Source organism: Astyanax mexicanus, chromosome 20, assembly GCF_023375975.1.
Source record: "Astyanax mexicanus isolate ESR-SI-001 chromosome 20, AstMex3_surface, whole genome shotgun sequence".
NCBI classification, from domain to species: Eukaryota; Metazoa; Chordata; class Actinopteri; order Characiformes; family Acestrorhamphidae; genus Astyanax; species Astyanax mexicanus.
In genome coordinates this window covers 26366038-26392465 of record NC_064427.1, presented here as the reverse complement: position 1 = coordinate 26392465, position 26428 = coordinate 26366038, and the positions used below count along the sequence as shown (strand labels likewise).

Here is a 26428-nt window from a genome sequence, read left to right as displayed (position 1 = left end):
AACAAATTCGCATCACAATATAAATCACAATAAACCATGTGAGAACGTTCTCTCTGCTTATTGGCCAGAGCTGTCTGAAGTGGGAGCAAGGAGGTGAATACAGGACGAAGGTTCTGTGTTCTGGACTAGCGTATACTTCTGGGCAGTTTAACGTGGAGCAGAGTAGAGATGGTGTCTGTTCATTGCTGTAGTAACTATCTGGGTAAAGCCTGTGTATGTTGTGCCATATCGTATCGTACGCCATATCACCCACCCCTAATTATCACATCAGGGTACTACTTTTTTGCTGTTTTTGGCAAAAGAAAAATTCACACGGTTCTCATTTCCCATTAAATGTTTACTAGAGACAAATTTGATGATTTTACTTTAATCCTGGATATATGAAGATCTTTGGAGTGCATTATTATTAGTATCATGACATTCTAAATCATTGACTTCTGTTACAAATCTGATAAAATTCTTGTATTTTTTAACATCTCAGTTAGGGGTGTTCCATAACATATCGTATGTTATAATAAAATGTAATTTTCCATTTTGTTGCAGAACTGTGTTTTTTAAATATTCAATGTTTTGTCATATCGCCAAAAGTATCGTTATCATGAAATGCCATAAAATATTGTGATATTGTTTTTGGGCAATATCGCCCACCCCTAGTTTTTACACCTGCTGAAGAGTGCAATAAAATAAAATAAAAGTTCAATAAAAATCTGAAAAAACTGAAAAGTGCAGGCACAAAAACTCCTTAATCCATCCAAAGGTTCTTCAGATTAAAAAACGTGGAGGTTCTGTGACACCTTTATTTTTGTGTAGCACAGCTCTTCATATGTAAATCCCCAGGAATGGCTTTAGGGCCTCATCCGCTTCTATTTACTTAGTTAAAGGAGGCTGAACACTGCAGCAGATTCTTATTTTAGCAACACAGGTGGTGGTTTGCCGTCTCCCTCACTTTCTCTTTTATATATAAACACAAATATGACAGACAAGGCATATGGAAGCGTCAGAGCAGAGGAAGAACATAAGGATAACTTGTGTATTCAGAAATAAGATTTTTTTTTCTTCTGTGTCAGTGACGCATGTGACACACTGAAAGAGAAACACTACAGCTCCACTGACCCACTTTTTGGTCCTTCCCACGCCACTATTAGACTGGCCCAGATCCCTCGGTGGAGCTGCTGCAGTTCTTCACAAACAAACTGTTTCTTTCCTCCAGCGGCGGGACTCAGTCCCCACATGATGCCCACGTCTACCGGGCACATGATCACAGCACTGCAGAACTGAGCTACTGGAGAACACACAGACAGATCTGAGTGATACAGAGGAAGCAGTCATATTGGAGTATTTCAAATACGTAAATTTTATGTATTCCCTTTTAATAACTGTATTTAGTTACTTTAAGTTGCACTTGTTGCTGGTTACACAGATGTTCAATACCCTGCACACACACTCGGCTTGTCTAATCCTTGTTGGAAATTATAATCAATCAAATAGGCCTCTCTTTAGCAGATAACATTCAGTGTTTTTGGTTCGGGATGCATAAACATTTTGGCAACTGAAATCATTCAGCAGAAAATGCCAAAAAAATAAGCATGTGACCTGCATCTCTCTCTGCTGCGCACTGATTGGTTTGTAGAAGGCCTTGCTTCGGTTGTCAGTGTGTTGTTCTTTCTGCAAGTTGTCTTTCTAGGTGTTGTGCCAAATTTTCTGTCACCTTGCAGAAATCTGACTCCCTGCACAATAGTCACGTGGCAGAATGTGCATAACAGATTCTTATATTGTTCTAATTATTTGTCTGTAAATAAGGGTTATTCTACAGTCACAGTAGATACAGTGCAGATACAGTAACTTCTGCACAACACTGGTTCTTTTTGATGATGGCTTGCCTCAACCTCCTGTAATTGGTTTGAAAGTCTGAACCATCTAAAGAAGTGTTTTTACTCTGCCTACAAACCGGACCATGGTTCAGTTAACTCTCTCTAGGTTGGGCAAAATTCCAGACTTTTCACACCTGGTCTGGACCAAAATGGTAAACAGCAGAGATGGCATTTGTTCATAGCTTTAGTAATTATTTAAGTAAAATATTAAAGGTCTCTGTAAAATGCAGAATCAACCGGAGATCCGATTCAAACCTATAGTTACTTACACAAAATAGCTAATGCTGTCCATCTGGTTTAAACAGAGCTGTGAGCTCTTTAACTAGACAGTGTCGGCTCTGCTGCAGCCCGGCTTCAGCTCTGTCTGTGGGTGGTCCCGAGCCACGAACTCACGAGTTGATTTAGACCTTTCCTGATTGGCTTGTTTTTCTGAATATTTTCTTTTACTAGCTACTGCAGAGAATGGAGGCTGATAAACAGTTTCAGAGAGACCTATTGTATTTTACAAAGAAAAAGAGGATTTTAGCCGAAGAAGACCTTTAACCATTGATATGGTGTGATTAACTAAGACTAAACTTTCCCTTAATTTTTTTATTGAATCTTATGAAACTCCTGATTCATCCAAGATGCTCACATGCATTCAAAACTCTGTTGCAATGTCAGTGTTGCGAAGGCTGTTGCCATTATTACATTAAGATTTGTTGTGTAACTCTTAACAGGTAGTGGCTGCTTTAGACCTGAGGGCAAATATAGACCTGAGCACTACTTTACATTAAAGTGGATCATACAGTTGTTTGGTTTCTGTCGCTGCTTTGTCTTAAGTACTACATTTTTATTTAGTTCAGTTAAAAAAAACCTACATATATAACTCTGTTGACTGCTATTGTCCTGGATTATTTATCTGGCCTAAGACTCCAATATGAGAACACCTTTTTTGTTATTTGATCATGTAAATCCCTTGATTCATACAAGAGACTCTGTTATTTGCATATCTTAAAAATGCATTAAATAAATGTGACTACATTTATTTATTCATTCATATTTACCATGTTATGTACAAAATTAAACATTTACCTCAGTAGAGCATTTTAAATTTACTGTAAAACTAATTGAAAATAGTGACAATTATAAATGGTAATACATTAGCTACTTCTCTCATTTGTGGAATGAGATGTTGTATTTGAACTTTACACACAGCTTAAGGTTGTTACAAGAACACACACAAACACACACACACACACACACACACACACACACACATCAAAAGCCCTTATCAAAACCTCTAGCTCACAATTCGCTACAGCCTTCAGATCAAAAGTGGCAATTTTTGGAGCAAATCCAATTAATAAATTGAGTTAAGCCTGAATGGCTCTAAATAAACAGATTTAGTGGTTGTGGGACAGTAGAAGAAGGAAGGGGATCAAAATGTAAACAAATCCAGGTTAAATGAAGCTCAGGAGTCGTGCTGTTGCTTGGAGATGGCTGATAGTAACTTAAGCAGTTGAGGGAAAAAAAAACACAACGTGTGAAAAGTGTGCCAAACCCATGCAACACATTGTATAAACAAGAAATTTAACCAACTTTTTGGGCACTGGCTGATGTCTGAGAGGTGTGCAGTTTTAATTGGACTAATTGCAAATAATAAAGTTCTACAAGAACTCGAGAGTTTAAATGATCTTATTTACGGCCTATATTAAGACACCACTTCAGTTTCTGAATCAGTTTCTCTGATTTTGCTATTTATCGGTATATGTTTGAGTAAAATGGGCATTGTTGTTTTATTCTAGAAACTACAGACAACCGTTTCCCCATATTCCAAATAAAAATATTTTTTCAATCAGTTTTTAATGCATCTTGGCATGTTCTCCTACATTTTCTATTTGTGATATCAGATTATATTTTCAGTTTTTTTCTATTTTGGTGGTGCAGAAAAAAAAAAAGAAATAAAAACATTAAGAAAAAAATATATATATATTTAATTTTTCACACAAGTAGCTGCTTGTTACAGCGTTTTGAGAAGCTTCAGCAAGGCTGTACATCAGACACTTCACAGCTTAACAGTTGCATCATTTATGATCTGTCATGCTCTATATGGCCAGCATAGATTCTGCTCATACATAATGCACACTTCATCCTTCCAGTGAATAGGTCATGCTGTTGCTTTTTTATGTGTGTTTTTGTGTGATGGCTTATATAAATATATATATATATATATATATATATATATATATATATATATATATATATATATATATATAGAAATATATAGAAATATATCGTGATATAGATTTTTTGCCATATCGTCCAGACCTAGGATGCAATTGCAATAATTAGTTTTTTTTAATACAACACTGATTTACAAATACACACTATTGTACTATTATATACTATGACAGTTTTGCTCAAATCTGATTTATTTAAAAATCTATCAACATCTTATTTACACCATCACAATATACAGTATAGTAGTATATTATTGTACTGTGATATCTATTGTATTTCTAAGTTCTTGCCAATACACAGCTCTAAAAAAAATTGTGATAGTGTTCTTTAAGCAATGGCAATTTCCATGGTATGTTGAAAAATTATGTATCATATGTAGAATTATCTAAAATGGAGCTCTGAGTAGTCCAGCGGATTGAGCACTGTCACTATGATCTATGTCACTATGTTGGGGCATCACTAGCGATAGGGGGAGTTCTAAGGAGTGGGTTGGGTCATTGGCTGTGTAAATTGGGGAGAACACGGGAAAAAATTTAAATAAAATGATTAAAAAAAAAAAAAGAATGATCAAGAATAGCTCACAAATGTCTCATAAAATATTGGCATATTGCCAACCTTAAAAATACAGTAATGATAAACTAAGCTAGTTCTGCTATCTTACACTCATGTAATGGCTATAATAACCTTACAACTAGGCCTGTCACAATAATATTTTTTTGTGGACGATATATTGTCCCAGAAATTATTGCGATACATAATAATTTTTTTTGTAATTTTAAGACTGTTAAATGCCACTGGCATAATGATAACAGAATAGTATAAAAATCAATAATACACTTTTTTTAAAGACAACAATTTGATTTAATCATTTATTATAATTAGTTTAGAAATTATATTCTTATTTCTTCACCTACTTTAGTCCACACTGTGTAAATGGAGTCAAATAAGCACAATAGAAGATATAACGATTATCAAAATTATTGAGGTCATGTTCCTCCATTGTACGATAAATCGATACTGCCATTATTGTGACAGGCCTACTTACAACTTTACACCCATACACTTGCACTATAATCAGCATAACTGTGCTCTGTTTACAGCATTACACTTACAGAAGCAACCCTCATGTAATTTATACCAAAATATACCAGCCTGTTAATTTACCTCCTCCCTGCTCAGTTTCTGTTCTGTATAGTGACTCTTTGTAAAGCTTATTTTCAGCCTAATGATATTTTCGGACATTCATGTTAATGGGTTCCTTTAATTTTTCTTTTATTTAGCCTTAACCAGAAGCCAGGTCATAAACAGTAACAGATACTCTTGAGGAGACGTGCTGAGGAGGTCGTACTGTACTTCAGCAGACAGGCAGAAGATATCAGCTCCCTGCTGCTGTCTCTCTGCAGCTCTCTGTACTTCAGCCTGCTGAGAGGGATGAGCTGCTTGTGTAACAGAGAGCGAGTGAAGTGGAATCTGGGCCTAATGTAACTGGAGCTTTACAAGTGTGTGTGTGTGTACGTGCAGGCAGGGCGTGACATAAGGAAAGAGGAAAGTGGGGATGTCAGTAATGGGTGTGAACTGCTGTTATAAGGACCGGTTACATGATATTTATTTATTGTTGAATAATGTTAACGGACATGTCCTCTGACGTGCGTGCGTGTTTTAGCATTTTCTGGACTAAAGTGATTCCTTGGAAATTAGGAAAAAAGAAAACAAGCAGTTAAAGAAAACACTTTTTTAATTAAACGTTATATTTATTTTATATTTATATTTATTTTGATTTTATAATTAGAAAAAGGCCTGTCACTGTACCAATTTTTTTCTAATGAGATTTTGTCCCAAATTGTCACTTTAAGATCATTTTGACACTAATTTAATGATAGTATTATACTGTAATAATATAATTACAATTACCATTATTAACATCTTTTAATTATTCCAAATATTCAGACATTTAAATTGGATATAAATATGTTAAAATATTTGTTATAAATGAAACATGAATTAAATAAAAATTACTCCATAATAAAATCAGCATACAAGCTTGTCTAGGCTAAGCACTCCATGCTAACATAATGGGTAATATTGAGGTTAGCAGATAATGTTGCACCCTTCAATAAAAATAACCAATCAACTAGTAGCTTACCTCATTTTGGAGATCCGTGCAAGTACTGTTGCCATAGCAAGCAGTTATCAGTGATTTAAATCAGCAGGTCTCAAACATTTTAGTTGTAGTTTCATTGCGGCTTCCTATCCCCCCAAACTGCAGGTTTTGCAACATTTCTCTATAAATTATTATTTTTATTAGGCACCGCTTTTTAAGATGCTGGCAAATCAAATAATGATACATTTGCATAACTGAAAATTCTATATGTAAGATATACAACTTTGTGGCCTCCAGTTTGAGAGCCACTGATTTAAAAATATATTTCTAAAATGGTAATCTGATCCTCAGTTTCTAGTATTTTGTTCTGTTCCCTTTTAAAGTGATAGAAGCATACTAACGAATGACCGGGGAGATACTTGCCCACAGCACTGCAAAGATGGCTGCCCAGTGAACAGACTTCCCTGTAAGGACTGTGATGCTGTTTTCTGTCTTACATCATTCTGAGTAACTCCAGACAGTGCTTTCCTCAGCAGAGGAATCAGCAGTTAAAGAAATACTGGAACCAGCCTGTCTGTTTATATATGTAAACTTATTTTTATTACAAATTCTGTGTATTATGTGCACAGGAAAAGAGAAGTACAGCTCATATAAGAGAGTGTATTTAAGTGTATTGAAGGTTCAAGAACACAAGAACACCTGCAGTGAAGAGCTAATCCCTCGCTCATTTCTACCTGCCTCAAAATCCCCGAACGTTCTTAGAAAGTCGACAGGATTCTCAGGTGTCTCATGCATCACCTGGCCTGGGCTTGTGCAGATGGTGCAGCTGGAGTGACTGCTGCATTCGTCAGCCCCCTCAGCGCTGAGGCTTGGCGCTAACAGGTTAAAACCCGTGGGGATTGGGTGGCTCTTCCAAGAGCTCCTCTGTTCTTCCCCCGAATTGGCCTGAACCGCACAGCTGCCACATGCTCTGAGGCGACACTGGCCTATTTCTTGGCCTGCCTTTGAGCAGTTCTCAGAATGCAATATGTTACACTCGTCTCGCAGACTGGCCTGTGCTGACTGTTTCAAAACAGCTCAGGGCAAAGCTCCAGGCCAGACGCCCTGATAGTACATCATACTTTCACAAACATGTGAAAGGCACTGAGGACCCCCCCTCCCCTCCCCATCTCCTTGTTGTTCATGTACTGTAACAGCCCCCCCCTTTTCCCACTAACTATGAGTGGTGTGTTGTGATGCAAGGCTTTCCTCGAATTTCTTGCAAAATATCTGCCACATTAGAAAAAACCCTGTTTGTTACACAATGTTGCACAAGGCCATGAGTTCACTCTCTGGAACGTGTCAGATAGTCAGCTTATGTATGTGTGTGCGCACGTCAGTAGAGAGTTTGCACTCTGAAAGGCCTCCAGAAGCCTCCAGACATGGGTAATGACGTTCATAGCCAGACCTCATTTGTTGTACTTTATTGTTGGCACATCACAGTGAAACACTGCTTTATAAACATCATGTGATTTAGCCGTTTGGCCTGCTTACACAGAAACGTGTAAAATTGGGGCTAATTTTTAATGGTTAGCACACTTATTTTCAGAAATGCAACCCTGCTGCACAATTGAATGTTTGGAGAAGATGCTAAGGGACCTTGTTTTCCTCCGGTTTGAGCTGCCTTGCCAAAGTTTTGAGAAACACGCTTCTCCATCCAGCAGAGTTCAGACAAAAATAGTCAAGTAGTCTGGAAACTCGAGTCAAAGTCTGAATTCAGGCAGCCAGTCAGTCATTCGAAAGCTGGCTGTGGCCTAGATCTAGATTTAGTATGATTTATTCCTGTAAAGATGTAGAGCAAAAGCAGGGGAGAGGTTGGTTAAGACGGTGAAAGAGTACATTAGCAGTGTGCATAAGCATTAGCATTAGCATTAGCGTGGTGAAAGTTGAGAATTGCTTCATCAGTGGAGTCTTATGCAACATGTCTTTTTTTTTTTCTTCAAGTGTAAACATATTTCCCTCAAGTGCTTGGGTAAGAGTTGTGCAAGCCAGATGAAAGAACAAGGATCCCGATGTTACAAAGGCAGTGGCCTGAAGTGACACCAGAACAGGACAACAAAACATGTTATTGTGTGTGTTAGAGCTGAGCAATATAGTAAAAGCAGGAAAAGTATTATTTCCTTACATTTCAGATTTATTTTTTTTATACAGTACAAGTTGCTACTATAAACAAAACTCACAAATTTGGATTTGTCAGGTTTAACCCAAAGTTAAAGAATAAACATCATATGTGTGCAAGGTGGCATTGGTCAAGTGCTGTCACTGTTTTACATGAAATTTGTAATATAAGGCATAAATGGTAACAAACGCAGCATCACCCTGTACCAAAGTTTCTGTAAGATCTTAGTTGTGCTTTGCTAATTCCTTGCTCAGGCAACTACTTTAGCTAGCTAAAGTTTCCCTTAATTCCATCAACCATTTAAATCAATGCATCCACTCTTTCAACCGTCCACATCCAGTGATCTACTATTTCAGCCAGTCAGAGCTTGGCATTTACTCCATTCGCTGTTCAACTCTTGGTATCTAATATTTCAGCCGTTCACATTCAAGGATCAGATCCACTCTAGTAGCCATTTGTTCACATTTAGGGATCTACTCTTTAGGCTGTTTACATTCAGGAATCCACTCTTTCAGCTCTTGGTTCACATCTAGGGTTCCACTCCTTCAGTTGTTCGTCTACATTAAGGGATCCACTCCTTCAGCCTTCCGTTTACATTTGAGGATCTACTCTTTAGGCTGTTCACATTCAAGGATCGGATCCACTCTTTCAGCTGTTTGTTAACTCTTGGGGATCTACGCTTTAGGCCGTTTACATTCAGAAATTCACTCTTTCAGCTCTTGGTTCACATCTAGGGTTCCGCTTCTTCAGCTGTCCATCCATATCCAGGGATCCACTCCTTCAGATGTTCGTCCACATCCAGGGATCTGCTCTTTTAGCCGTTCACATTAAGGAATCTGCTCCTTCAGCCGTTCACATTTAGGGATCTGCTCCTTCAGTCATTCACATTTAGGGACCTGCTCCTTAAACCGTTCACATTTAGGGATCTGCTCCTTTAGCCGTTCACATTTAGGGATCTGCTCCTTCAGCCTTTTACATTTAGGGATCTTTTCCTTTAGCCGTTCACATTTAGGAATCTGCTCCTTCAGCAGTCACGTTTAGGGATCTGCTCCTTCAGAGTCTTCCTAATATAAGTGCTATTCTTAGTATTTGTCTCTAGGGCTGGGGCGGTATTGATTTTTTATAACCGCGGTAAAAAACTGACGCATCACCGCGATATTGCGGTTAACCGCGAGACCCCAAAACACCCCCCCCCCCCCCCAAAAAAAAAAAAAAAAACCCCACAAATTTATTGGTAACAAATCTTTATTCTTCAAACCATACAGCCTACACACAACCTCTACATAAACCATAAATACAGCATAACAAGTGAACATATGCTGCCTGTATAATTCGTCATTGTACAGCTAACCTGTCTTTTTCCGAGCAGACTTTTTGAAGGAGGAGCTTGTCCGCCTCCCCCTTCTCCATCCATAGATCTATTTTAGGGCTGGCCCGAATAGCTGTTTTGAGCTCAGGATATTCGGCAGTAATTGGTAGCGAATATTCTAATATTCGTTTAAAAAAAAAAGACGAATTAATCCATAGCAAAATTTTCCACTGACCCCCGGCCCCGAAAAAAATATATTTCTCACCCCTTTCCTCGGGCCGTTCGGGCTCAAGGCTCAAGAAGTCTGTGATAGGCGTCTGTTTTTTTTATTCACACTCTTCTTATTTCTCATTAAATATCTACTAGATACAGATTATATCTGTACAGTATCATTTATTTCACTTCCCTCCTGAATATTTGGAGTGCATTATGTCTCCTTATGTTGTGTAGTTATGTAGTTTTCACCCCAGAATTTCTGCTGCCTCACACCAGGCTTCGGCTGCATCGCAGGGCAGGAGCGCAGCTGCGTTACGGCTATTTCGTTTGAATTGTGCAGTGCAGAGTATTACAGATTTTGTATTTTTGCACTTGGGCTATTAGCTCAATATTAAATATTTCGTTTGTTTATAAATTATTTTATATTCTTAAACCATGTTAAATTATATTCGATTGGAGGAAATTAATTCAGACATCATTTCTTTTTTGTCCCGTTACCGTTCCGCAAAAAAAATCCCGCATCAGCCCGCCACATACACAGTTTTGCCGCACCTGCCCCGCGGTCCTAAATAAATTTAATAAATTACATTTAGTGCTTAAAATTAAAAAAAATATTTATTAAAACCGCGCTGAATAGTGTTGTCACGTTTCTTACCACATTACAAAAAAAAAAATCGGTGTGTGTGTGCGCGTGTCGGTCCATTCTCCGCTCCTTTTTTGTGCTTAGGGTTTTTTTGTTGCGTGCATGAGAATCACTGCGTGATTATTACAATTTTCTTAACTATTTATTAATGTGCTCCCACATCCTCTGGATTGAATAAACTCCTGTTCCCGCCAATAACAATTCAGTTCTGTCTGTGCCGCAAGATATCCTGACGGGACCCGCGTCATATAATATGTTGATTAAAATGTCGTGACGTTAAGAAATCGGCTCGCAAGAGACAACCGACCAAAAAAAGACATTAGTTCCATTTTAAAATAATAGAAACCTGTCCTTTATGTTTGACAATTTTTGTTTCACTTTACGTGTCCTTACTCATCTGAAGTGTATTTATCTGAACTGAGTTTTATATGGTTATATTTATAGTGGTTCTGAACTCAGTTCCGCGTGCTGTGAAAGAGACAAGGCGCAGCGCATTTTACCTCAGACTTGGTCAGATAACAACATTTCAGTAAAGATGGTGGTTATAGTTTTATATCATTGCTTTGCTGTTTGAACTACACTTCAACCAACCTTACTATTTTTCCCAAGACTGAGGCGCAATGCCGCGCGTTCTCCGCGGTGCTCACGCAGAACAGCCAACAGCCAGACAATGAATTAATATATTTTACTTTCTCAAAATGTGACCACGGAACACCTTACATGGCTCTATGGTTTACCTTGAGGTGGGTGAATTAGTTTGATGTGTTGGCGAGAGGTGCAGACACCACTTTCCGGCAAAACTTGCAGATGATTCTCTTCTGTTCTGAGTCTTTTTCTTCCTTTTTTCTCAACTTACTGAGCCTGCCCTGTAGCTTCCATTTCCGAGCCAATATTAGTGCTGCTAATCTTCACTCTCTTCAGCAGCCTCAATGGAGACGAAGTGAGCAGGAGACTCCAGAGCTGTTCTGGCCTCAATGAGTACCACGCACCGCGTTTTGCTTAACCCATTCGCCGCCGCGCCAGTGCAGCGGCAGCACAGATAAATGACAAAAAATTTTATATTCGATATTATGAATTTTTAGATCGTTTGACACCAATATCTATCGCGATCAAAATATATTTGATATATTGCACAGCCCTATAGTGTAGGACTTACACTTGACATATTAATACTGAATTCACCACAGTTGTGCTTATATGGAGCATTTTACTACCGCTCAAAACGCAGTCAATCAGATTTGACAGCCATAAAAAAATGCGGTAATGACGGTAATGAGCTCATCACCGCGGTGACGTCCCATAACCGCGGTATTGCGGTAATAAAATTATCGTCACAGCCCTATTTGTCTCTGATTTGTTCACATTCTTTGCATTGAACCGTTTTCACATCTCTCTTACAATATGTTTCAGTGACTGTGTGTGTGGGAGTGTGTATGTGTGTGTGTCATCACATTATGACGGTATATCTTGCTATTTCCGTGCCTGCAGATCCCAGCCTTGATTAGGCATTGAATGGCGAAAGCGCAATGAAAAGTATAAATGTGCTTTTGATTGAAATAAATGCAAGCTCTCAAGAACTTCGGTACAAAAGCAGTGAGTGTATGCAGCTGGAGGGCAACGTTTTTTTTTATATCGGCTCCCTGACCTGTGTTTTAGAGGCACACGTCTCTGCAGTGCAGCCGTTATTGTTCAGAGCTCTGGCTGTGTATAATCTAATCATGGCTTTTAAGAATCAGATGAACTAGGGGCCAGAGTCTGCTGGGCAAAATGAATGAAAATGTGTTTCAGAAGAGCAGACTGAGTGATGTACTCTACTCACCTGACTATAAATCACTTCTTGTTGGCCAGGCTGCTTTTATGAATCATCTTTAGTACAGTAAGTTCTTCTTTAAAGGCCCGGTCTTTATAAACTCAAGAGCCAGCGTTCATGATTTTGTTATTCCTTGGCTTTTCAGTTATTCTACAGCTACATCTAGGACTAAATGCGATTAGCCTTCCACCAGGGAGATACCTAACATATATTTACCAAATGTTTTGTAATGAGTCCAGCTCAAGCAGTTCTTCTACTAGATATTACTGTTGCAGTGGACATAGTGATGAAGATAATAAAGTATTTTGGTATAAGAATGCAACATGTACCAGTATTGTTCCACAATTCCACAGAAGATTAGAGATTAGACAAAAAATACACAAATTATAACTTAATGCTATTAAAGAGTAATTTTCAGTCACAAACTTACGTTCTAAAGTGTAATCCATCATCAGTGTATGTGAGTAACTCCTCGGGTGTTTCTACACAAGGTCAACATGTAAAATGAACGCACTAGCTGAATGTGTTAATATGTTTTTTTTTTATTATTACACTGTAAAACCCGATAAGTTGACTGAACTCAAAACTTTTGTCGTAACCGATTACCTAATAAATTTTAAGTTCATGTAAAATATTTTTTAAGTACAGTGAACTTAACAAATACATACACAAACATATTTAAAATTAATATTTTCCTGAACTTGTATTTAGTCTTCTTTCTGGTTTCATTCAACTATTTGTTTTAAATACACATAGAAAAGTAGATGAAAGAAAACAGTAAACAACTAAAAGTACTGAGAGCACCGCAAAAACACAGAGTTACTGCAGCTCAGTAAATGATGCTTGTTCTACAGCCTACAACACAGAGAGCAAGTATTTAATAATAATCTGTGATCTACAAGTTTACCTAAGGTAGCCCCGGGTGAATCACTACACACTGATGGTGAGTGTCAGTAACTGTTGGACACACCCAGTATGCAAATAGATTGTGACAGAAGCCAATGGAAAAGAAGCTGTTAATGGCAACAGACTAAACTCAGTTATTATAAGTTGGTTCAAGTCAAAGATCTCTGTTTTAATGTATATATGTGCCCACAACGCAAAAAAGTTGAGTATTGTTTAGAAATCTCCAATTTTGTGTAAACCAGACTTAATTTATTTGAGTTCAAACAACTTCTGGGTTTACAGTGTATTATTATTGCAGTGGTATGTTCTTGAAATGAATATTAATTTTTTATATCTCCAAGAATATTGTTATTGCAAAAATACCATGAAATATTTTTATATTTTAAGAATGTGCTAGGATAAAATTTAGACTCCAAACTTCAGTTCCTGTAAATGTCTTCTCATATTATGCAGCTTTACCACACTCTGCCCTTTTTTAAAGGTAGTGAAAGGTTGAGTAGTGAATGGTAACTGTCAGCTGCCTCTAAAGAGATCAGTGAGAGTATGCTGTGTAACATCACCTTAAACCCAGGGGTCAAGCTGTCAACACTGCTGAGCCTGCCTTCAGGTCAAAGGAAGTCATTAATTATCTGTTATATGCTGCTTCAGGGTTTACAGCCCTGATAAAGGATGATGCTGTACAGCATGATCGCTTTCAGCCTGTGTGCTCCATCCGTCTATAAAACCCCGGCAATTACTTAATGTGTTGAAGCTAGGGCTGCACGATTTGGGCAAAATATCTAATTGCGATTTTTCCACAGAATATTGCGATTGCGATTTAAATTGCGATTATTTTTAATCCATCAAAAACCTAAACCTGTATTAGTGGTTACCATACCTATCAAATAAATTTATAAACTTCTTCCACATAAAATATTCACAGGTATCTCAGATTAAATGCAGTTTTCAGTTTTATTTTTAAATTGCAAGTAACAACAAAATAAATAACAAGGTTTAACTGCAACATCAGTAACTGTAAAGTCTGAGTTTTGAGATGCATTTTTACAATATAAATTAACTTAAAAGTAAATCAGTTTTTTTGCACATTAAATGCAAAAGTAGCATCATTAATGCTTGCATGCACAAAAGGTATAACTGCAACATCAGTAACTGACTGGTCCGCTGTGGACAGTAATGCCTTAGCAGAAAAGCTAAAAAAAAAGCAAAATATCGGTTTTATCCTAAACTCTTTGAGTTTTGAGATGCATTTTTACAAATAAATGAACTTAAAAGTAAATCAGTTTTTAGCTGTTAGCTTCATACTGGTAGCTACCAGTGTTGGGCACGTTACTTTGAAAAAGTAATTAGTTATAGTTATTCATTACTTCTCCAAAAAAGTAACTGAGTTACTAACAGAGTTACTCCACTATAAAAGTAATTAGTTACCAGTAAAAGTAACTAATCGCGTTACTTTTTAATATTCGCCCATCAAAAAAGGAAATCAATTATACATTTACTATTAGAAAAATAACAAACGAAAATAAACCCAAAATGTTGACAAAAATATAATCTAACGAATTTAAAAAAAATAAAACGAAATTCTCCACACAACCAAAGAAAATTACTAAAACTTGTAATACTGAAAAAAACGGAAAAAACGGAAAAACGCGTCTGGGGATGAAATTAAACATACCAAGCCACCCTCAAAGGAAATATGTATATATAAACAAAAAAAATAATGGACAAAAACAACAATCTAATGACCGTTAAAATGGTATTAATATAACAACAGCCTTGCCAAAAGAGAATAGAGCTTAGATCAGGCCCAAAACGTGCACGTTTTGCAAGAGAGAAAGAAAGAGAGAGAGAGATTTCTGGTGTGAGTTACTACTCACAGGTAAATATTCTCACGCTGTATCTGCTGTTTCTCTTTCATCTGCCTGGCGCTCATATTGTAATCCCATAGATAGTTCTGCAGTTTCTCAGTGTTTTCTGTCGTATTTTGCGGCTAGCGCGAGCGCTTTACACAAGAACTAACGCCACGGACCAGGTGCCACGCGCTCGGCACAACACCGCCCGCTGTACAACTCCGCTGTACAACAGCGCTTTTAAATTAATTTAACACGAAAATGAGGGTATTCTATCAGTAATTTCAGTTAGTTGTAGTTAGTTTTATAAACACAAAATACAGTTCGAGATAGTTATGTTATTTTCTTTTAATTGCCGTTTTTATCAGATTCAGTTAACACAAATGTTTTTCACTTTCAGTTTTCGCTATTTCGTTCGCTTTAGTGAACAATAACAATTGGTTACTTAGCAACATTATGATTAGCACACCAAAGCTTTATATAAAATAAAAATAGGAGCCCGATTTCGGGTCGGTCCTCGGGTCAGGTCAGGTTCGGGCAGAAAATCTAAGCTCTAAAAGAGAAAGCAGCAGCACCACAAACATCGGAGCAGCTAAAAAGAGCTTAACGTCCTTAATTCGGAACTTGGCTTGTCCACGGCAATCACTGAATTGATTAGAGCAGCAAATCGTCACAATTGTGCCTCACTTCACCACGCCAAACCACAGGCACAGCGGCCAGAAGCTGTTTTAACGCCGTTACTCCCAACACTGGTACAAACTGATATTTATTTATACTGTTTATATATTACTTTTATATTTTATTTAATAATCCCCAAATACTAATAAAATTACAATATAACGAATTCCAAAAGATATAAACGAAAAACGGCACGCAATAGCAGAAATAAAATAAAGAAATATTATTTCTGCCCCAAAAAGACGCGTCGTCACCCCGGCGATGTGTGCGGCGCAAACCGATTAACCCACGCGCGGAGCTTTAAACAGGCAGAGCTGCAGCTGCTGACACGCGTGCAGCACTGTGTGATTATAACAGTGTAACTTGTGGTACATCATAAAGATCATAGTGTGATTTGTTGTATTAAAACAGATCTACCTCACAGACCATTTTCTGGAGCACCATCTGACAGAGCGCAAAGGAAAGCGGAGGGAATTCTCTGCTGACCCGGCGCGAGTTCGGGCATCAAGTCAGGTTCGGGTTCGCAGACAATCTGAACTCTACAACGCATTTAAACAATTGCACGGTGTCCGCCTGGCTTTAAATTATTTTATCCAAGTCTTCCACCCATGTCCAAGCGCCACTTTAAATTTAATTCACCCTGATGTAGCTGCAATGGAGAGAGCGGCAGTGCATGCTGGCTTCGTTGCGTTGAACGCAGCCCCGCCCTCCAGTGAAAAAAATATTCAAATGAATCCAGCCCCTGCTGCATCAGGCCAATCGGAGAAGAGCAGGCGGTGTGCTCACACACACACACAAGCCTCTCAGACACAGAACAGGCGCTTTTAACCACATAAGTTGGAAACACTTGCAGGCTATTGGCTAATTCAAATCGCAGCTCCTGCGATTGAAAAATCGCGTCCATTCAAATCGCGATTTCGATTAAAAACGATTAATCGTTCAGCCCTAGTTGAAGCTGTGAATTTCCAGTGTTACATCAGTAATAAAGAGTTGCTTAAGCACTCCATGTTGCGTTCGCAAATAATGATTAGCTACCAGTCTTCTGCCAAGTGTAGAGGAGAATTGCGCCATGTTACAACGGCCATGTTTTTTTTATTTTATTTTTTATTTTTTGCAGGAGTTGGAAAATGATAGCCTGTCTCACCCTTGAGGTTGACATTATCTTAATAATCCATCAGGGGAATGGGTAGTGCTAGGCTAATGCACTGATGTAATGGAGCCAACTTAATGAATTATTAGGGAAGTTAAACTCTTCCTGGAGCGGCTCCACTTGGGTTTTAAAATGTCAAGCAGTTTATTTTTATGAAGCCACACAGCCTTTTGTTTATTGTCTGTGTAAATGAGGGAGCAGCACTTACTGTGTGCATAAAGTACCAGAGAAAAGTTTGGACACACATGCTCTTGAAAGGACTTTTTGAATCTCAACACGTTTCAAGTCGTGTTTTATTTTTAGCATCGGGTGCCTGCATTCCCTAGTTTCTGCTCCAGCCTTTTTTTTTTTTCTTTTTTTTTTGGAGGTTTTACACCTGTACTATTTAGTCTTGTTTAAACATATTTTTTTGAGTAAATCTTGGTGCTGTTTGTTTGAGCACGTATGAAAACAGAAATCATATTCGGGTCGGGTTTTTGGAACAAAGGTTCCAAACTACCTCCAGAGCAAATCACTTGTGGTGAGAACGTGATCTGATCTCGATCTAACCAAACTATCAAATATTCTCTTCATATTTGAGCTAAACTGCTGTTCAGGAGCAGTTTAGCCTGATTTAATTATCCAAATAGTTGCCATAGTTATGAACCAACACAGTCTGCTCAATGTTGCTGCTTAATTCTTAGCTGTTTTCACATTGAATGTTATATGTACAACACTTGCTGCTCACATACATGTGACTCCGCTTTCCGATGCAACTGCCAAGCTGCCCATTGAAAGCACTTTTTGTTTTAAAAGGGCAGCAGGACATTTTCCGCGAACATGGTTAAAGCATCAGACAGCATTCACACTGCATACATATACAGGCTGGTCTGGATCCAATATTTACTTTCTTGTTTCCACACTTTCTTGTTTCTCTCTCTCTCTGTAGGGGGTACACAGCGTCTCCCGCGGACTATAGGTGTATCTCTGGCTAAGGAGCTTATCTTTGCAGCTCGGGTGATTGACGGTTCAGAGGCGAAGGCTCTTGGTTTGGCGAATCACGCGGTTGAGCAGAACAAAAGCGGTGATGCAGCTTACCTGAGAGCTCTGGACCTGGCCCGCGAGTTCAACCCACAGGTACAGCTCTGCACTCTGCAGTGTGTTAACACCCCTTTATGTTTTAATACATAAATTACATGAATAAGTTTTATTCCATATGAATATAACAGCAACTTTTCAAGTCACTGATTTATAACATCATAATGCAGTGTGCTTACTGCAAAAAAATGTCTACTTATATAGAACTATGTTTACTTAAACTTAACATTACATTAGAACTTCTAATTTAAGCCCATGTTCACTGTCTCATGATAATGTAATAAGATTTTCTTCTCTCTTGTTATTCTTGTTTTTTTAGGGGCCTATTGCAGTCAGGATGGCCAAGCTGGCCATCAACCAAGGCATTGAGGTAAGATTACATGTTGAGGTCAATTACATTGTTTCTTTGTTTCTTGGGAAACTTTCAGAATGTGGCATAGTGGTCGGTTGTTTGCTTGTATGTGGTTAAGCCTTGAGTACACGTTATGACCTTTAAAGTATAAGCAGATTATGAACAGCCTGGAGTTTACTGATTTTAATAGAAAATGAATAAAAAACAAACAAAAAAAATGCACACTAAACGACTCCAACCTGCTGCTTAACCAAACTGAACAGAATCCGCCCCTAAAACAATGCAAACTCTGGGTCTGCATGGTCTGTATTGACTGCAAATCAGTAGCAGAGTGGTTCAAAGAGGCTAGGCTACATGTGAGGCAAATTTTTGCATTCCATCCTAAACAGTGCTGTGGTATTTGAGGGTAGCTGCGGTATCTTTAAATGTGGATCGAAAAATGTAAATAAGAATCTGCCTAATAAGAAAATAAATTCAGCTTTGTACAGAGGCAGTTAAAATATTAACTACATTTGTGCAGTTTTCATTCTTGGGTTCATTGTCTGTTGGTGGAATTAGATTTAAGTTAAGAGTTAAGTTTATGCTTATAGTCTGATTTTTAAAAAAATCATATGATAATAATATGCTCCGATTGGTTTGAAACTCATTCGTCAGCATACACCACATAATTCTGTCAAACACCTCTACAACTGACCAAAATTCTGCAGACTAGAGCCGACTGGCATATTTGAGAAAAAAAATGTATGAGTTTTTTTTCTTGTTTGTAAGAATTTAATGACGTTTAACCCCAATTCGTTCTGTGCTTTAAGGAGTTCCGTAGCACTAAACTTTAACTTTGTGCCTGACTGACTAATAAATGTGTAAGACAGGATATCTTCAGCTCCTTAAAGAGTTAATTAAAATAATGAAATTAATTTATCTTAAAGGAGACATATTTTACCTCTTTTCATTTAGAATAGGTCTATGGGCTATAGCCACAAAACATGTTCATGAAGTTCTTTGCACAAAATCACTCACATAGAGATCTCACCAGCTCTATTACTGGGTTTATATATAAGGTTTTCCTGGCCACACCACGTTTTCGCTCTAGCATTTACCACGCGTTAGTGTTAGCTTTTGATAAGGTACAGATCCCTCCCTCAGACAAAGTCTTCAGGCTAATCCTGCTCTGTGCTGTCTGAAGTTCTCAACCAAAATGACTGAAATAACATTTCCTTAGCTGATCTAGGGGGTATGGCTCATATTATGCAAAACTTTGTTTGTGCTTTTATATTTCCACTTGGGGCTTGACTGTCCCTAGTAGCACTCGCAAAAGGCTTTAATTTGCCTTGAATCAATTTCTCCAAGATATTAAAATGCCACACACACATTTTTTATTTATTTTCACACATTGCATTTTAAAATTTCCAAATTTGATATGCAGGTTAGCTTACTGCTTTAACACAGATTAGCCTGAGCAGAACTAATATTATACTGTAGTCATGGGGATGTTCTCAGTGTACAAAGAGCTCCATTTTTTCTGATAATATTTGATTGTTTGAAATAGTAGTTTGTCAGAAAGTTCAAAAAGCTTATGTGCTTTTTGTTTTAGTTCTAATTTTAATATAGTCTCTGATTGAGCTTAATGTGTCTCAGAATGTCCTAAATGGAATTTCCCGTACCTGCAGTAATAGTGAGAGTGAGTTGTCTGAGTGTTGTCTGAGCGATAGCTACTGACAGCTCGTCTGATAGGGTCACGTCTGGCTGCCATTCTAGATGGCAGCGAGAGTCTGCTGTGGGACATCACCTTGAACCCAGGGGCCGAGCTGTCAACACCGCAGGGCCTTCAGGTCAAAGGAAGTCATTAGTAAAACTGGTTTCCTGACAAGTGTTGTCATTTTTATCAGCCATCGAATAGAACCTGTTTTTAAGGCTCTGCTGAAGCATGACTGGCAGTTCAGTGTAAACTGGAGCAGATGACGGGGAATAACAACAGTGTTTACACTATAAACCTTTACTATATTGTCTCTTAGTAAACGCTGCTTTAGTGTTGTGATGGTGGCAGTTCTCAGTTCCTGATTGGGCTTTTCTTCCTAAACTGTAAACCTTTTCTAAACAGCCAGCATGGAGTTGACTGTATATTGAGTGTTATTTTAAGTCTGTCCTGATTTAATCACAAGAACATGTGAGCCAGTAGTGACACGTGAGGATGACAACTCAAAAACTCAAACATCATAATGATTTATGATTCCCAGCTACGAGGATCAAGTTGTAAAATTTCACGCGTAGTAAAAACATCATTAGAGCTTTTGTCGGGAACTGCTTTTCTATTACTGTATTGATGAGTGAAGGCTGGGCAATGTGTCTAAATTTAATGATATTGTGATCAACTTTGTTTGTCGGTCAGTCTCTCTATTGGTCTGTGTGTCTTTATCGGTTTGTCTGTCCAACAGTATTTCTATCTGTTTGTCTGTCTATCCATTGGTCTGTCTGTATTGGTCTGTCAGTCTGTCTCGCTACCAGTCAATCGGTCTGTTTCTCTACTGAACTGCCTGCCTGTCTCCATATCGGTCTGCCTGTTGGTCTGTATCTCTGTCTGTTGTTCGGTTTCTATCGGTTTGTCTGTCTCTCTATCGGTTTGTCTGTCTCTCTATTGGTTTGTCTGTCTCTCTGTCAGTCTGTCTATCGCTCTGTCTGTTAGTCTGTGTGTATCTATAGGTCTGTCTGTGTCTGTTTGTCTGTCTATCAGTTGGTCCGTCTGTATTGGTCTGTCAGTCTGTCTTTCTATCAGTCAGTCTGTCTGTTTCTCAACCGGTCTACCTGCCTATCTCTATAGCGATCTGTTTGTTGGTCTGTGTCTCTGTTTCTCAGTTTATCTGTCTCTCTATCTGTTTGTTTGTCTTGCTGTCAGTTTTTCTGTTTCTATATCGGTCTGTCTGTCGGTTTGTCTGTCTCTATCAATCCGTCTGTCTCTCCATCGATTTGTCTCTCTGTCAGTTTGTCTGTTTCTCTTTTGTTTTTTCTGTCTCTCTGCCGGTGTCTCTGCTATCAGCCTGCCTGTGTCTCTGTCTGTGTTTGTCTCTATTAGTCTTTCTGTCTGTGTCTGTCTGTATCGGTCTATCTCTCTTTCTGTCTCTCTGTCAGTCTGTGTCTGTCGTTTGCTCTGTTTGTCTGTCTGTCTCTATGTCTGTCTGTCCTGTCTTTATCTATCTAGGTATGTGGGTAGATATGTGTAGGTAGATGGGTTACAGTATCTTAATTTTGGAACATTGCTGTGAGGATTTGATAGCATTTAATGGCAAGAGCATTAGTGAGGTCAGCATGTTGGATGATCACCACCCCACCTCATCACCCCCAACTCCTCAGCTCATCCCTTAAGAATGGAATGGAGCATAGAACATCATCATTCCAGAGAACACAGTTCCACTGCTTCACAGCTTTATACCCCTCTACTAACCCACACCTGACATTACACACGGATTCACTACAGGAACTAGACAAGCTGTGCTGTAGCTCTTTGGTGTCAGTAGTGGGAGAGTAGTGAGTGTCACTCAATAGAGCTAAATGTGTACTATATGTACGTATGTATGTTACTGCTTTAAATAATTAGCTCTTTTTGTCAGTGTAAGTTGTTCTGTTATTTCCTGACCCTCTTGGTCAGAGACCTATTTATTGAAATGGTGTGAAAAGGGTTTTATTACAGTCTGTAGCATCAACTCAGAAACCAGGTTATTTGTCTGGCATGGAGAGTGACTGGGGAGATATTTCTGGATCAGTGAAATGCCAAGGTAACCTATAAAAGTAGGTGTCCTGTCCTTCCCTATTGTCACCAGAAAGTCCCGCAGCTTTATTAAATCGGCTGCTCTGCTACCAGTGGGACGTGTTAATGACATTTGTTCAGCTGCGGAGAGCTGCTTTAAATAAATAAGTAGGTTATCTGTAATTGATTGATTAAGGTATCTTAGTAAATGTGACATTTACATATCCATGAAATATTTTCTGTTAAAGGATCTAAATAAGAATCATCGTTCCTGTCACAACTGATACAGCGGCCGCTGCTGTTTCTATAGAGACTCTTCCGTTCTTTCCTAACGAGCACGTTCCTGTATTGACGCTGGACTGTTATGTACAGCAACTCACGAGGGTGTATGTGCTGTGTGTGGTGTTTGTGTGTGTGTGTGTACAGGTTATTCTGAGCTTCACGTGTGTGATATCATGAATCTCTCTGTTCTCCAATGTTCCTGTAGGTGGATTTAACTACAGGATTGGCAATTGAGGATGCGTGCTACGCACAGGTACGCCGTCGATTCAGCCCCACGCACTGCACTACGTTTCTGATCTGAAGCACTACTTTTTATATCTGTAGGATTGAAGGAGCTGCGTGGCATCAGCACAGTAATGCAGTGCTATATTTAAAAGTTGCACAAAAGCTGGGAAATATATTTTGATTATTAGGAACAATTGTAGCCTTGTTTGGGAAGTTATGGAGGTGAACAGTCACTTATCACTCAACATCACATCAAAAGTTTGGAATCAGGTGCTCTATTAATAAAAGATGCACTAAAATGAAAAGTCTAAAAATGAAATTGAAGACAGCTGTCTGCATTTAAAAAAAGATATATTAGTGCTAATGGTACTTAATTTAAACTACATTATTATTATTATTATTATTTTTTTACATTTTTTAGGCTTTTAGGCATTTTTTGGTCCGAAATGAAAAATCATAATTCTGTACCCAAAATAATTTAGCTGCATGACTATTTTTTCTGATATCAATAATTGTTAGTGTTGCACTGAAGTGAAAAACATTTGCCTGAAAAAATCAAAACCATACAAGATAAAATATTTGACTGAAGGCCAATTGCTGATTACTGAACATTTGCAGGTTTACATTAAATTTGCTACTTTAATCACCATTGCATATATATATCCCAACATGCATACCAACAATAATTGTATAATTTTAGTTGCCAAAAAATCTGTGAATCTCCTAATTATTGCTGTTATTGAACATACATTGGGGATGCAATGAATTAAAACAAACCAGATGCCTTTTTTTTTTTTTTTTTTTTTTGAGATTTTATATAATAATTAAAAAACAAGTCATTTTATTTATTCGGTCTTAAGATTTAATTAACACTTTTCAAAACTGAGTGTTTTTGATGTTGATTTACTGTCACTGTGGTGAATACGGACACATCTGAGACTTTTCAATTGTTTATTCTTTCTATCTCATATTTTTTATACCAAGATGTACTATCATCATAATATAAGCACATTATACATGAACATGCAAATTATTTTTGGTTATTAAAAAGATTACAGACTTTTGAACAGTAAATTGTAAAAAAAAATAAAATAAAAAAAAATAGTGCGGTTGATCTAGTTTTATAATTTGTATGAATTAGATTTTTACCACCCATATTATTACACCGCCATTACATTATATGTTGCCTCATAGTTCAGTAAAGTTGCTGTGGTTTCTCCTCTAGGTGATTCCTACGAAGGACAGACTGGAGGGTCTGGCAGCTTTTAGGGAGAAACGCCCCCCTCGCTTCAAGGGCGAGTAACCCGGGCCCGGCCTGAGCGACGCTGACCCGCTGCCTTCAAACTTTCCTTTCACTGCTTCTGACGAATGTCATAAAGAAAGCGCTAGCCTGCACTGCGCCTGCCTGACCAGCGGGACCACCGCCGGCCCCCCGTGGCCTGCTCTCGGCCCTCTGTCAGAAAGAGCGGTGGAGATTTCGCTCACTTAGCCAGGGTTTAGAGGTGAGAGAGGGAGGCCTGTGGAGGCTTCCCTCACCTGTGAATCAGCCCATGATGCATGGTGTGTCTCTTCATTGTTGATTCTGTTTGTTTTTTAGATTAAATAACAGGTAATTCTCTGGCCTTTCTTTATGATGTGTTGTAAAACTGTTTCGTGTTAAACGTCTCTAAAGCCTCTTAAATCATTTGTGTGAACTAACACTACAGAATGAATAGATATTTACAGTGTAAATTGTTCAATATTAATGTATGTATGCATAATGCTATAGTACATAGAATGACATTGCAAAGAGCTTAAATCAGAGCTTATTTACCTTTACAGATCAAAGAATGTTATAAGCATTTTCTGTACAGAGAAAGACCACTATTGTCACAAGCCTCTTTATTATTTGCCTTAAAGCAGCGGTTCTCAGTAGGGATGCATTGAAAATAATTGTTGAACAATGTGGGGGAAAAAAGCACTTCTTGGCCAAATAAGTAAAAAGAGTAATAATAAGAATAATTTACCAATGATCCGTTATATTTTAAGCAGTGTCTAATGTTGGGATTTTTCTGCAAAAAGATTTAAATACATTTTTATGCTTTACTCACATAAAGGGTTCAGCATCGCTTATTACACTCTGTATCAGTTTACCCATAATTCCTACCCCTTTCACAAAAAACAGCTGTACAGTGCTAGGATAGCCTTAGCATTTGTGTGATAATTTAACTTAACTTTTACCTTGACTAGCACTACTGAGGTAAATGTATGGTTAAAATGACACTGCTGAAGTAAATTTATGATCAGAATGGTATTACTGGAATAAATTTATGACGAAAATAGCACTGCTGAGGTATCTAGCTAAGCTAAATGTTGTTCTGGAATATCACTGCTGAGGTACATGTATTGTGTGTTGTTGGTGAATCTGCTGCGATGTCCAATACATATTTTCAAATTGTAGTTTTGTGATTGCAGAGTAATGGCAGAACTAAAAGTAACTGTCATTTAACAGTTAAACAAGTGATTCTACTGAAATTAACATAAACAATACAAACAATATGCTTTATATTTTGATGTATTCATGTGTTATTTTTTACTGAATCTTGTTTTTGAGTGCATTACAGACAGAAAACAGCATTCTTATATTTTCCCCATCACTGGAAAATGAGAAAATGCCACAGACATTTGACAAGCAGTGTAACTGCCAAATAAAACTAAAATCTAATATATATTGGACATATATATAATAAATATGTCCAATATATTAATTCCAAAATGATCTAGTCGGTTTGTTGGATGTAATTGTTCTGTATGTTGCCAGTATGTGAGCAAAATGAGCAAAACTATAAATTATACAAAACAATATATTCAGAAATATACTTATACTCATAAATATGCTCTGCGCAATTGCACATTTTCACCAGAGAGGTCTTTAATAATCAAATTCCCCAAATTTACAGACCGTCACTTTAATTAACCGTTAATTTCCTTAGCCTTTAAATGTCTATGATGTTAAAATGAGAACAATATTGCTCATCACAATTATTTCTGAGACTCCTTATAACAAAAAAAATTGTTATCATGACTAGAGGTGTGCCATATCGTATCGTACATGATAATATTGCCAAAAATTTTGAATGTCGAGAACGATATCATACCCTGAAATATCGCGCCATATCACTCACCCCTAATTATCACATCAGGGAACTACTTTTTGCGTTTTTTAGCAAAAGAAAAATTCACACTGTTCTCATTTCCCATTATATATCTACTACAGACAGATTATATCTGTCCAGTATCATCTATTTTACTTTAATCCTGGATATATGGAGATATTTGTAGTGCATTATTTTTAGTATCATGACATTCTGAATCCAAGACTTCTGTTACAAATCTGATAAAATATATTTTTTTAATATCTCAGTTAGCCATATCATATTTGCAGGCAATAATAAAATTCTAAATAATTTTTCTAATTCAGTGTTCTGTCATATCGCCAAAAGTATCGTTATCGTGAAAATACCATGAAATATCGTGATATTATTTTAGAGCCATATTTCCCACCCCTAATCATGACAAGCCTTGTTGATAACAGGGGAGTCACTGAAATATGAAAAACAATGAGCCTTTAAGACCAGAGTGGGCCACTGACTTAAGGTTACCCTTGTGTTTTATTTAGTAAGGAGAAAGTTAACCTGACCCTTTATTAATTAATGCAATAAATAAAAAAAACACTGTTTTAAAGTACATCTCGTACACTTTCACTGCTGCTGCCGCTGCCGCTGCTGCACACATTTACATAAAAGCATGAGGTAATCCATATCTCAGGCTAAAACAGGCTCAGACCTCCACCCTCTGCATT

General features: G+C 37.7%; 1 protein-coding gene across 1 annotated transcript in view; it reads left to right on the top strand.

Moving 5' to 3' along the window:
- auh (AU RNA binding protein/enoyl-CoA hydratase) overlaps positions 1 to 25026 on the top strand; it is a 43009-nt gene extending 17983 nt beyond the window's left edge. The window contains exons 7-10 of the mRNA XM_015607375.3: positions 17841 to 18028; positions 18309 to 18359; positions 22568 to 22615; positions 23813 to 25026. Of these exons, the coding sequence (XP_015462861.1) occupies positions 17841 to 18028; positions 18309 to 18359; positions 22568 to 22615; positions 23813 to 23890 (365 nt within the window). The 3' untranslated portion in view covers positions 23891 to 25026. The remainder of the gene's footprint in view (positions 1 to 17840; positions 18029 to 18308; positions 18360 to 22567; positions 22616 to 23812) is intronic.
- The last annotated feature ends 1402 nt before the right edge of the window (positions 25027 to 26428 follow it).